Here is a 13,626-nt window from a genome sequence, read left to right on the forward strand (position 1 = left end):
TTAAACATATGTTTCTTATTGCAACCAAAAAACAATGTTGGCCTTAAATAAAATAATGAACATACTAGACAACTTGTCTTTTAGTAGTAAGTACCGTATTTTTCGGAGTATAAGTCGCACCGGAGTATAAGTCACACCGGCCGAAAATGCATAACAAAGAAGGAAAAAAACATATAAGTCGCACTGGAGTATAAGTCGCATTTTTTGGGGAAATGTATTTGATAAAACCCAACACCAAGAATAGACATTTGAAAGGCAATTTGAAATAAATAAAGAATAGTGAACAACAGGCTGAATAAGTGTACGTTATATGACGCATAAATAACCAACTGAGAACGTGCCTGGTATGTTAACGTAACATATTATGGTAAGAGTCATTCAAATAACTATAACATATAGAACATGCTATACGTTTACCAAACAATCTGTCACTCCTAATCGCTAAATCCCATGAAATCTTATACGTCTAGTCTCTTACGTGAATGAGCTAAATAATATTATTTGATATTTTACAGTAATGTGTTAATAATTTCACAAATAAGTCGCTCCTGAGTATAAGTCGCACCCCCGGCCAAACTGAAAAAAACTGTGACTTATAGTCCGAAAAATACGGTACTGTGAAAACCAGGTTGTATGAAAACCAAGATCCCACTGTAGTCTATTAAGGTATAAAGTTAGGGTTGATGTCTACAGTAACTGTTTACTCGATTAGCAAGGAATTTCAAAAGTACCAACTTGACTTAAGTATCAGTACTGCAACTTTCTTCCCCAGTAAACATGAGAAAATGGGGTGTAAAGTGGGGCATTGCCTCTGCCAACCTTTAAACAAGGATGTCTTTTTTCATAGCACGCAAGTGGAGAGGAAAGTAATGTGCTTTGTCTGTAGGCCTGTCACAAATGAAAGAGTTGAGGAAGCAAGGCAAAACAAGAGGAGGTAGGGAACAGGTAGACGGCACGCAGAAGGCAGAACGAAGGATTCAAATAAATTGAAAAGACGCTGAGCAGAGAATGACAAAAACAGAGAAGTAGTCTGGTTGATTTGTAAGCTGCAGATAGAAGTAGACAGATTCATTCTCTCTGTGAGCGGCTGTTTGGTGGGAAGAATGAGGTTGTGATAGAGGTGTCAGGTTTGGGTGTCCTTGACATTATCTGCAAAGACTACAAGTTCGTATTCATATGTTGCCTGCACTCAATCATTTTCACACAAAGTCTAGCAAGTATAACTTTGCTGACTTACCGACACATTGTCTTCTTGTACTTCCCCTAGTGCGTACATCAACAAAGCCAATGACTCTTCGCAGCAGGTGACGCTGATTGAAGCGCTCCACTCCCCCGAAGGGCTGGCTGTTGACTGGGTTCATAAGAACATCTACTGGACCGACTCGGGCAACAAGAGCATATCGGTGGCCACGGGAGATGGCAGCAAGAGGAAAATGCTCATCGTCACAGAGTTGAGCGAGCCCAGGGCCATCACAGTCGACCCACATCAAGGGTAAGGTTGTGCAGGTAGAGTGTTGATGAGGTGTAAAAAGTATTTTGTTCAAAGTAGTTTTCTTGCAATTACCAAGTGTTACCTTCAAGTGGATTTTGATGTCATGACTTGCTATGCAACTCTAGTACTACATATAAACAACACAATGAAGGGTAAAGATACACCTCTCAAAGCCACATAAATACTTTGACATATTTGGCCAAGGCCTATATATTTCAGGGCATTCAAACGATCGCAATGACCTGGATGAATGAGAAACTTTCATAGACATGCCTATATACTGTATAGATAATCTTACTTCTTACTCAAGTTCCTTAAATAGTTGGCTATCAGTCAACTTTGTCAGCCAACTGTGTTGTTGCTTGTGTTTTTAAGTAATGCTCTGTGAACTAACATCTTTGTTTCTCCCTTTGTAGAAGTTCCCAAATTTTGTATTAGAATAAAAGGTATTGATATTTAAATTAAGTCTGTGCCCAAAACTTATAATTGAATAGAAATGTTCCGATCCGAAGGACGATATTTGCCTCTTTACCGCAGCTGTGTCCCATTGTTTACATGGCTAAGAATTATATTCACGTAAAAGATTCTTTCAAAAGGGATGCCTGCTTGGGAGTGACACAATTGCATTTCCGGATACGTAGTTACACACATGCAAGAGTTGCATGAATTCCAGGAAGGTCTTCCAAGTATAAAAATATAACTGGAGGACAAGAGGACAAGGAATGGCTAAGCATGCTACACACTCACAGAGCAGGACGACACAAGAAGCTACATTCAATGTAAAATAGGACTGACCGATCCAAATGTCGATATTATCGGTACCTAGTATAGTATCAGTATAAAAAATTATACTGAAGGGATTTGATTGATAATATTATTTTTATTGTTCTTATTACCCCAAAAGGGACAGGCGGTAGAAAATAGATGGATGGATGGATGGATTACAAACAATTTACATACAACAGTTTACAAACTCAGGGAGTAAGTCTCTAAATACAGGAAGGCTTTGTAGGCAAAGCCCAAATGTTTTAAATGGGAAACAACAGTAGTTTTTGCTTTTGTTTAGTCATGCGTTAGCCACTCTATATTGTTAAAAAAATTGTATGTAGCATTCAATACCACAATTTCAACACGTTATTTTTAATAAGATACACTTTATATATGCGTTATTATGTTTACTTTGGTTACCTGCTATAAAACACTTCCAGTTCTATAAACCAGTGGTCCCCAACCTTTTTGTAACTGCGGACCGGTCAACGCTTGAAAATTTGTCCCACGGACCGTGTGGGGGTATGGTATTATTTTTTTTATTTTTTTGTCATTAAAAAATACAATCATGTGTGCTTACGGACTGTATCCCTGCTGACTGTATTGATCTATATTGATATATAATGTAGGAACCAGAAATATTAATAACAGAAAGAGTGTAAATAGGGGGAAGGATGTTTTTTGGGTTAGTGCACTAATTGTAAGTGTAACTTGTGTTTTTAATGTTGATTTAATTTTAAAAAAATAAAAATAAAAAATGTATTTTTATATATATTTTTTTAATTTCTTGTGTGGCCCGGTACTCGGACCGGTGGTTGGGCACCACTGCTATAAACTACTAATAAGAAAAATGGAACTTAAACGATCTGTATGCACAAACGTACAACACTCACAACCTTTAGTATATCAGTATGTGGAATTAAATTATGGAATGGATTAGGTTAAGAAATTAAACAATGTACTAATATAATCCAGTTTAAGAAACTGTTCGAACTCAAAGAGTTTACAAAGTACAAAGAAAAAGAATCTTGATAAACATTTTGAATTTATTGATAATCTTATTCATCTCACTATATAAAATACAACTTACTTCACTGTTTATTTATTTTTAGAATTGGTTCATTTATGGAGTAGAGTGTGAACAAATTGAGAACAGGAAGTGAACTAAAGTGTTGCAATTGATATGAAATGTAAAAGGGGTAGATTAAATAAACTCTGCTTCTTCTTACATGTTGAAAAGAGAAACTGAAAATTGTGATGAAACATGTAATTGTATGCATGTTTGAAATAAACTCAAACCATAAACCATTGTCTTATCGGATTTCAACTCAAAATCAAAGGCCAAAAAATCGAATCAGGATCGGAGGCCGAAAATATTGATCAAAACATTCCTATTTATGAATATATTATTTATGCTATATGTGCACCACTGTTAGAAAAGAAAATCATGCCTAAAAGGTCAATAGTTTAGTTTAAGAATCATAACTTGAAACGAAATAGCGCAGCATCCCACTGTTAGCAGCTCACAAAGTACAATATATCCCCATTTTATATATTTGTCTCACATATTGACATGAAGCCATCACTATCTCTACACTAGTGTGAAATATATGCAAATGGTAGCACTCTACTCTCTCTGTGTCATACACAGCGGAGAATAATGGCATGGTTGATTTAGACGGATAATAGTGATGACATATTATTCGAATGGCAGCTTTCTTTCATGAAATGCAAGTCAAGGCACTTTAAGCATACTAAAAGTGCTGCAGTCCTTCAATGCAAACAAAAAAATATTTTGAGGTTAGGTCTTCCTCAGTTGCATTGAGTAAGTAACTGTGACCTATGACTTCACAAATGTTCTTCAATTCCCAATCACACTCCAAAATCTTGTAAAAAAAAAAACTCTTGCAGGAACAGCGGAAGCTGCGAAGTAGTCGACCATTAACTTAGTATTTTTAGTCTCTGGCTGTAATGACTAGGTGTCATGCCACCGCGGGAAGCCATTTACTTAGACATTGACATGTTTTGCTCATATGATGGAGCTATTGCAATTATGTCATAGTGATATTATTCTCCCACTCTTTGTGAAGTGTGCAATCAGAAATATCATCAGTGTAACGCTGTCGTTAGAAAAGATTGTAAGAGGTGCTGAAGCTGTCTTGATGGAATGTTGTTTTTGTACTCTATGAACATGTTCAAATAATAACAAATGTTTTTGTGTATTATTTCACAGATTTTTGTATTGGTCCGACTGGGGAGATCAGGCCAAGATTGAAAAAGCTGGGATGAATGGAGTGGATCGACAAGTTCTGGTGTCTGAGCACATCGAATGGCCAAATGGAATAACCCTAGGTAAAGAATTGCAGAAAACATGAATAGGAAAGGATTTCATTCTCCCAGTCAGGAGATTGAAGGTTGGAATCCATTCTTGGTCATATCTTTGTGGGGTTGGAGTGCTCCTCCTTCATCACAAATCCATGCATGTTAGGTTAATTGGAGACTGAATGGTGAATGGTTGATTGTCTATTCGTGGCCTGTGATTGAATCAGTCCAGGGTGTATAATACAGTGGAACCTCGATTTAGAAACCTAATTCGTTTTTGAACAGGGTTCATAAATCCTAAAATTAGCATTTTAAAGCAAATTTCTCCTCAAGAAACAATGTAAACATGAATTATGTGTCCCAGCCTCGACAAAAGTCCATATTTTAGTAAAAGTTTGTTTGCTTACAAATCAATAAGCACTACACAGTACAGTATACCAAACATAGCAAGGGGGGGATATATTTAACTTTCTATTTAATAACAAAGCCAAAACAACAACTAGCTGAACTGTCCTCATTTTCAGCTGCCCTGACACGTAGACACATCGTCACTAGCCCTGTGGTGCACATATTTTAAAATCACAAAACTAACCATAACCCTTTAACAGGCAGGTTGCTACAAGGATTAGGATTTTTTTTTAAATCAAACTTTACCTTGTTGGTAAATTTTGGTAAAGACCTACTGAAACCCACTACTACTGACCATGCAGTCTGATAGTTTATATATCAATGATGAAATCTTAACATTGCAACACATGCCAATACGGCCGGGTTAGATTACTAAAGTGCAATTTTAAATTTCGTGCAAATTATCCTGCTGAAAACGTCTTGGAATGATGACGTCTGCGCGTGACGTCACGGATTGTAGAGGACATTTTGGGACAGCATTGTGGCCAGCTATTAAGTCGTCTGTTTTCATTGCAAAATTCCACAGTATTCTGGACATCTGTGTTGGTGAATATTTTGCAATTTGTTCAATGAACAATGGAGACAGCAAAGAAGAAAGCTGTGGGTGGGAAGCGGTGTATTAGCGGCCGGCTGCAGCAACACAAACACGTAGCCGGTGTTTCATTGTTTACATTCCCGAAAGATGACAGTCAAGCTTTACCATTGGCTTGTGGAGAACTGGGACAACAGAGACTGTTATCAGGAGGACTTTGAGTTGGATACACAGATGCGGTACCATGACTACGCAACCAGAATGTTGCCATAAGCATTTTGTTTAATTTGTATGTGTAACGCAGTACGCAGCTGCGGCTTCCAAACATTTGATGACTTGCCCGTACGTGCGTGCCGCTATGTGCATGTCACGTACGTAACTTTGGGGAAATATATGTGCTGTATGAACTTTGGGGAGGTGAACGGTACTTTGGGCTGTGGGATTGAGTGTGTTGTGCAGGTGTTTGAGTTGTATTGGCGGGTTATATGGACGGGAGGGGGGAGGTGTTTGTTTTGCGGGATTAATTTGTGGCATATTAAATATAAGCCTGGTTGTGTTGTGGCTAATAGAGTATATATATGTCTTGTGTTTATTTACTGTTTTAGTCATTCCCAGCTGAATATCAGGTCCCACCCGCCTCTCACAGCATCTTCCCTATCTGAATCACTTCCACTGCCCTCTAGTCCTTCACTCTCACTTTCCTCATCCACAAATCTTTCATCCTCGCTCAAATTAATGGGGAAATTGTCGCTTTCTCGGTCCGAATCGCTCTCGCTGCTGGTGGCCATGATTGTAAACAATGTGCAGATGTGAGGAGCTCCACAACCTGTGACGTCACGCTACTTCCGGTGCAGGCAAGGCTTTTTTTTCAGCGACCAAAAGTTGCGAACTTTATCATCGATGTTCTCTACTAAATCCTTTCAGCAAAAATATGGCAATATCGCGAAATGATCAAGTATGACACATAGAATGGACCTGCTATCCCCGTTTAAATAAGAAAATCGCATTTCAGTAGGCCTTTAATCTTTTTGGCATGCAGCAGAAGGGAGGGGCGGTGGGAGGAGGCAGCGTTGACAACGCTGTGGATACTTCCTGAATGTTTCAAACCACACATTGCTTGTACATTACTTTATTTGGACTCATATTAGGCTATCAAAACTAGAAACATGCTGTAAAAAGGCTAAAAAAACACTTAAATGCACACAAAGTAGCTATGCTGACGGAGATCAATAAACCCGCCGCCAGTGGTTGCGCTGCAGGTACACAATGGGTGGATGAAATGTTCGTACACTTTAAAACAAAGCGTATTTTTATTCAGTCTTTGGTTCATAAATCGTAAAGTTCGTATAATTAGGGGTACGTAAATCGAGGTTCCACTGTACATCGCTTTTCGTTGAAAGTAGGCTCCAGCTCAACAATGACCCTCATAAGGGAATGCAGCCTCTAAACTGAATTGAAGGGAGAACATAGAAAAAATATAAGGCAATCTAAGAAGGGGAAATTAGTCTGTTTCTTTGGCAATATAGTTGAAGGACAGTCAACACCATGAAAGGGCCTACATGAGGCGGGATTTTTGAGAAGAAACATCTGGAGCTCCCTTCATGTCTGGCTCTCATCTATCAAGCCAACAAATATGGACCTTAGAATTAATACGCCAGACGCACTGTTCTGTCGATACCTCCCATTATCGCTTTCAACTCCCTTTGCGGCAGAAGCCAATTTTTTCCCAGTGCCCTTGCCTGTGGAGAAACAGAGTCATTGAGTTGCCACACTCTGTGGAATTGAGAGGTCACAACATACTTATGAAAACAAATTCTTTTTCTGAGCTGTATACAGCTGGGAACAGGGGTAGATTGTTTTTCTACGGTCTCTGATTTCATACAGAGTGGCAAACTTATCAGTTTAGTCAGGAAAGTAAAGGTCGGCAAGGCTTACCGACCACAATCTAATGAGGATGGGTAAAATATGATGCCTTTACAAAGATTATAATTCTCAAGTGTGATTAATTCTGTCATTTAAAAATAATATTGTTGTTGGTGTAACTTTGCAGTCGTGTTGAATACACAGAATTAGAGCCTCAGTTCTTAGATAATTTTGTTGCAATAAATTAATGAAAGGCACTGTACTGCAAATAGAACCAAATAAAAGCCCAGTTCAGCACAGTTGTGACACATGTGCAAGTTAAGTGGGGGAGATAGAAGAGAAGAGGTCAAGATATAATGCTTACAACACTCTGTAAAGTTTGCGCCCTGTAGGCCTCTGCATAAAGGTTGCAAACAGCCCCTTTAAGATATGACATTCCATAACTATGAATAGCAACCACTGGGTCAAAACATGTATGAACTGTAGGTATATGAAAAGTTTGAAATAATGATAATAATAAAAATAATAAATACTTATTCTTGGTTTCTTGGAACCATAATCACCATGGTGTCATCATCCCATGTGAAAGTGTTTACCTTGTTTTGACATTTTCCTGTGTTTGTATCATTTCCTGTCTTGGTGCTCTTAGTTTGGTTCTACTGGTTGGATAGTTGGACTTCTTGTTTTGCTCCGTTTGACACGTTCAGCTCAGTTTCCTGCCAGCACACCTGTTTTCCATTATTTAATGTAGCTTATTTAGTTTCACCTGTTCCCGGATCACTCTGTTCTTTGCTTTGCACCTTGACAAGTGTTTGTCCTCTGTGCACTTCCACGCTGCACTAGATTTTTGCTCCACCTGTGTTTTCCAATTAAATTGACTTCTTGCCTGCAGTACTTTGCCTTTCTTGCTCTGCATCCTGGAGTCCAAAACAACAACGCCAACATAAAAACGTAACACATGGTTCTGTTTATGCAATGTGTTTTTAATGAACATGTTCCCCCACCATTCTGTTTTTGTATTTTATAATTGTGTTTCTATTCAAAAGAAAGACAAGTCGGCATGGCACAGTACAGTATCTGATGAAATGGGCCAGTGTTGGCTGAGAAAATATAATTTCCAACTCAAATGTGTTCACTTCACCTACGGTATCTAGTCATTATGGCCCCCTTAAATTACTGAGCTGAAAAGGTACACCAACACTGAGAATATCATCAGGTAGAAACGATTCTGTTAAATGTCAAGCTCACCAAAGCCTCACAGAGTCCACATAGCAGTACACTGTAAGTACTAAAGTAAACAGTTCTGAAAATTGAAAAGCGAACGTGCCCAAACACCCAGCAGGCCTAATCAGTTTGCAGGTAAAGTACACATACTGTATATTCCCCCTTAGCTCCCTATTCAGAGAGGTCAAGCGGCATTACAGTATTATAATCACATCAGTGTTTTCCTCGTGCATGGGCCTCGGCTTTCAGTAAGATTGATGGTGTGCTACTTGGCCATTGCATTCATAAACTTCTCACCCTATTTATTTTCATTGGAAATGACCTTGTCCCCTTTTTCACCACTCCTCTTTGTACATTTCTCCTTGGATATCCTCTAATGAATAGCTCATTTTTTTCATGTTTCCAGACTTGTCCAATAGGCGTCTCTACTGGGTGGACTCCAAGCTGCACCTGCTGTCCAGTGTGGATTTTAATGGAGACAACCGCAGGGTTCTGCTGTCCTCCCAGCACCACTTGGGACACCCCTTTGCCCTCACAGTCTTTGAGGTAAAGAACTATAGAAATGAGGCTAAGAATCGGTATTTTTTGTGTGATATCTCTTAAAATATGACTAGGAGTCAACATGACGTGTGATGATATCAGGGTAATTTCTAAAATATGTAGAAATATTGGGGGAAACAAAAAAGAAAAAAACTGTTTAAAAAAAGGTGAGTTAGAGGAAATGATTTACAAACATTTTGTGGGTACTAAAACATGTGCAAACTTTATAGCAAAGCTGATCTACCAAACGTGTGCAAAGTGGAATGTGTCTCTTAAGTGAGCAGAATAAGGCGTGCAATCAATTTTGCATTTCTGTCTTTGTGAATATGCAAAATATATGCTGATCATCAAAATGCCCACAATACTGGAAGAAGAAAATGCAAATATAATTATTTAGCACACACAATGGGATCTCTCAACACTCATAACTGTGCTTGCACTGCAAAGACAGACGAGAATACTCAGTCCTACATGTGTCTTTCAGCATTTTGGACGGTCAGAAATAGAAAATATTAGCCATATCGTCTATTCAGCAACATTCTTTTATAATTTTATAGCTACGAGAGGATATATGGAGCTGAATAAAATACATTCAATTGATGCATTTTGGTGTACTCAAGTATTTTGTTACTGATGTTCGTTTTTTCACATACAGTAGAATATATATTAGAAAATATTTCTTTCATGAAAAAAAAAAAATTATGTATGCATTTTTTCTGCGTCTCAAGTGGAGTAAGTGCACCCTCTCACCAAAAAAAATTGTCAAAAGTGGGTTCATTGTAGATGCACTGCACAACTGCTTCTAAAATGCCCAATAAAAGTGGTCCATGCATGTTTGAAAACAGAGCAAAATGCAGCATGATAATATGAATTTGCAGTAAAGGAGAGTGTCTCCGTGGTGATGCCCTATACAGTACATGCAAAATGCTCATTTAAATAAGGCTGTCTGCACCATTTTTCAATTACACACGCAGTTTTAGTAAATCGCGCGCAACACGCCCACTAATAGTACATGCAGTTTTATAGATTGCACCTGCTGTTTAGCGGGTGATATTTGGATCTTGGTAAATCAGGCCTAATGTCAGTGATTAAGAACATTCAAACCCTTTATTTATTGAATCAAAACTATTGAAATTCAATGATCTGGTGAATTTGTCAACAGCTAAAATTATGCTCACACAAACTATAACCTGCGATCCAAAAATGTGCAACAATTCTTCTCAACAAAAGAGACACATAACCTTATTTTAAAAAATATTGCGTAAGGCATTTGTTTGCACATGAAACAATACAAAAAGTTAAAGTACCACTGATAATCACACACACACTAGTTGTGGTGAAATTACCCTCTGCATTTGACCAAACCCCTTTGTTCCACCCCCTGGGAGGTGAGGGGAGCAGTGAGCAGCAGCTGTGGCCACGCTCGGGAATCATTTTGGTGATTTAACCCCCAATTCCAACCCTTGATGCTGAGTGCCAAGCAGGGAGGTCATGGGTCCCATTTTTTAAAAGATTGCCATAGTTAGTTAATAATACTAACACAGACACCCGTAAATGTGTTAGCATATTAGCTAATGTTAACGACACTAGCTTGATTACATTACGATAGCGTGTACAAATATGCATGAAAACACTCCTACAGACATCACACATGGGACGGTTTAGTAAGTATGAGTAGTTTTAGTTATATTGTAAAACTTATAAACGTTGCTTGGACTGATGAATGAAGAATCCTTTTGATCAGAAAAGCTATGGACGAATATACTTTGGGCACGAACCAGGAAGTACATTGTCAACCCACAGCACCTGCAGTAAGAAAACATGTCCAAAAGATGGTGCCATAGCACAAACAATAACACACCTTTTTAGTATTTTCATGAAAACTATCTGCTGAATACAAAACATTGAGGCCGTTAGCAAAGAAAAATCCATAAATTAGCCACACCGTTTCGTAAGCAGCAGGGTTCAAAGCGTTGGAAAAAAAGTAGCGGCTTATAGTCTGGAAAATAAGGTACAAAAAAAGACATTGGTGAGTGTTCCTAGAAGATACGATGTGATCAAGAGGATAAGAAGATGAGTCAATGTGGCCAAGAAAATATAACTCCAAATAAATTCAAACATAAAAGGTATCTTTTAAGAAGAAAAGAGCCTGACCAGAAGAATAAATGACACTAAGTTAAAGCAATGAAAGCCAATCAAGAATACATCGGAAGTCTAGAAGGAATTGTGCAGAGAGCAGAGCGAAGATGGAGGGGGTGAAATGTGATCAGTGGGAAGTACTTTCTTCATTTCTCGTTTTGCTGCACACACTTTGAAAATTGAAAGAAAAGAGCTGGCATCCATCATGTCCTACTGAGTGTGTGCGTGTTTGGCTGCTAAGAGTATTTGGGAGAGACCAGTGTTGCAGGCAACCAGGTTCATATCTGATGATTAATCACCTTTTTGTGTTTGAGCCGTTCTGCTTAACATATAAACCAAATTAAAAATCCCTCAGCATGCAGTTCATGTTCCGATAGACCGAAGCTTGGATGATGCCTTAACTTAGATTTTAAAAAATCTTTCGATTTAAGGTTAGTTTTAGAAACACAAAATCATATTTAAGATCGTAATACTAAGTCATCCATCCCTCCATTTTACATAGACCCCACATCAAGAATTCTCAGGTTATAATTACCCTTCAGTCTATGAACTGTGTCCACGTAAGTCAGCTATGTGAAAGACTACACTACCAATGGCTGTCACACTCAAACAAAAGAACACACTGAATTGTGAGAATAAGAAAATAATCTAATGCATAATAAATGTATATGATGTAATTACTGTCACCAACCTCTACTATAGTAGTTTGTTTTTTAATAATAATCTCTGTGCTCAATAAGATCAAATCAATATGCAAAAACTGAAATCTAAGTAAGATCAAATATCTCAAATAAGGGTGATATTTGCTTATTTTCTGTCTGATAAGATCATTCTTCTCACTAAGCAGATTTTATGTTAGAGTCTTTTACTTGTTTTAAGGGTTTTGGTCCTAAATTATCTCAGTAAGATATTACAGCTTGTTGCTGAGATTTTATGACCCATATTGAGTAAAACATGCTTGAAACTAGAATATCAACTGTTGCAAAGCTGTGTCATCAACACTCAAGTATAAAACTGCTTTTTTAAAGTAATAATTAATTATTTCAAGCATGAAAAAAAAATCATGACTTTGACACAATTGTGTCTCATAATTAAAACGGATGACAGCCAAATTGACTTTTCTGTTTTATTTTCAATGAAACAATAGAAAACACGTACTCATAGAGTAGTACAGTTGGCACAGTATAGTAAACTGACCGTTAATATTTAAACATTTAACATGTGACATTTCTAACAATTTTGAACAGAAATAGTTCATGCACATTCAGATGAATTCTTCAAAATTACAAATAAAAATGTTTTGGCCAGGCCCCGGGCTGTATATATGCGCACTAATTGACTGAAAGAGCACGCACTTGGCGCGATGATGTCACGTTATCGATGGAAAAATGCATTTTTAGACAATATGATTTGCCTGAGCGGCTAGGAAACCCCGAGAGTAACAAACGGTTGCCTTGTTGCCTTTCCATTAAGAAAAATAAACTCGTTTTTAGTATAAGTTTGCTGGTTTCAAGAAATGTAATGCCGAGCGCATATCATTATGTCAAGATAATGGCACTAGCATTTACTTCATTTATGAATATTTTTCAACATATTGAGCAAAAAGGTCTCTTTTTTTTCTATCAAGAAAAGTCCACTTGTTATTAGTGAGAATATACTTATTTTAAGGTATTTTTGGGTTCATTGAGGTTAGCTAATTTTACTTGTTTTGGAAAGTCTTAAGAAGCCAAATTTTCTTGTTCTATTGGCAGATAATTTTGCTTAGTTCAAGTAAAATACCCCTATTTTTTGTATTTTTTTCCCTTGTTTTTGAACACTAACTTTTTACAGTGTATTTATTTCAATGTGTTTATTCCTTGTGACGCTTAGGATTAATTTTGTCATCAGGGTTTTATATTTCTTTATTCTAAAGAAGAAGCATACAGTGTCTGAAAACGCCTCCGTCTCTGAACAAACCACACAGAGAAATATTAACCTGTGCAGGTTATGTCTACCCCTTGCCACCACACCAAGCCCTGAGGAAATCTAGATGGTAGAAACATATAAAAAATAATGTTGTCGTTTTTTTTTCCCTTGTCTAATCTTCACTCTCATCGAATTACTTTTTATCTTCTATCTGATTGACTGGAGGGGATCTTGGTAAAGGGGGAAAAGAAAGAAGAAAGCAGGGAAAATAGACAACAGGAATGATATGATCCGATCATCCATGAGGGAGAGTGGCCGATACAGATCACATGTATTGACTGTAAATGTTTCCATTGATTTATGGTGAGTGCTATTGATAGTTGAACAATGTCAGCACAACAGTGAAACATGTTCCAAATGATTTTATTACATA

The 13,626-nt window shown here is 37.6% G+C and overlaps 1 protein-coding gene across 8 annotated transcripts in view; it reads left to right on the forward strand.

Moving 5' to 3' along the window:
• The window catches only part of lrp8 (low density lipoprotein receptor-related protein 8, apolipoprotein e receptor), a 410,737-nt gene that overhangs the window by 329,249 nt on the left and 67,862 nt on the right, over positions 1–13,626 (forward strand). For all 8 annotated transcript variants that reach the window (XM_062028225.1, XM_062028222.1, XM_062028224.1 and 5 more), the window contains 3 exons: positions 1,268–1,492; positions 4,494–4,612; positions 9,016–9,155. In XM_062028225.1, the coding sequence (XP_061884209.1) occupies positions 1,268–1,492; positions 4,494–4,612; positions 9,016–9,155 (484 nt within the window). The remainder of the gene's footprint in view (positions 1–1,267; positions 1,493–4,493; positions 4,613–9,015; positions 9,156–13,626) is intronic.

Source organism: Entelurus aequoreus, linkage group LG19, assembly GCF_033978785.1.
Source record: "Entelurus aequoreus isolate RoL-2023_Sb linkage group LG19, RoL_Eaeq_v1.1, whole genome shotgun sequence".
In the NCBI taxonomy this organism is placed as follows: Eukaryota; Metazoa; Chordata; class Actinopteri; order Syngnathiformes; family Syngnathidae; genus Entelurus; species Entelurus aequoreus.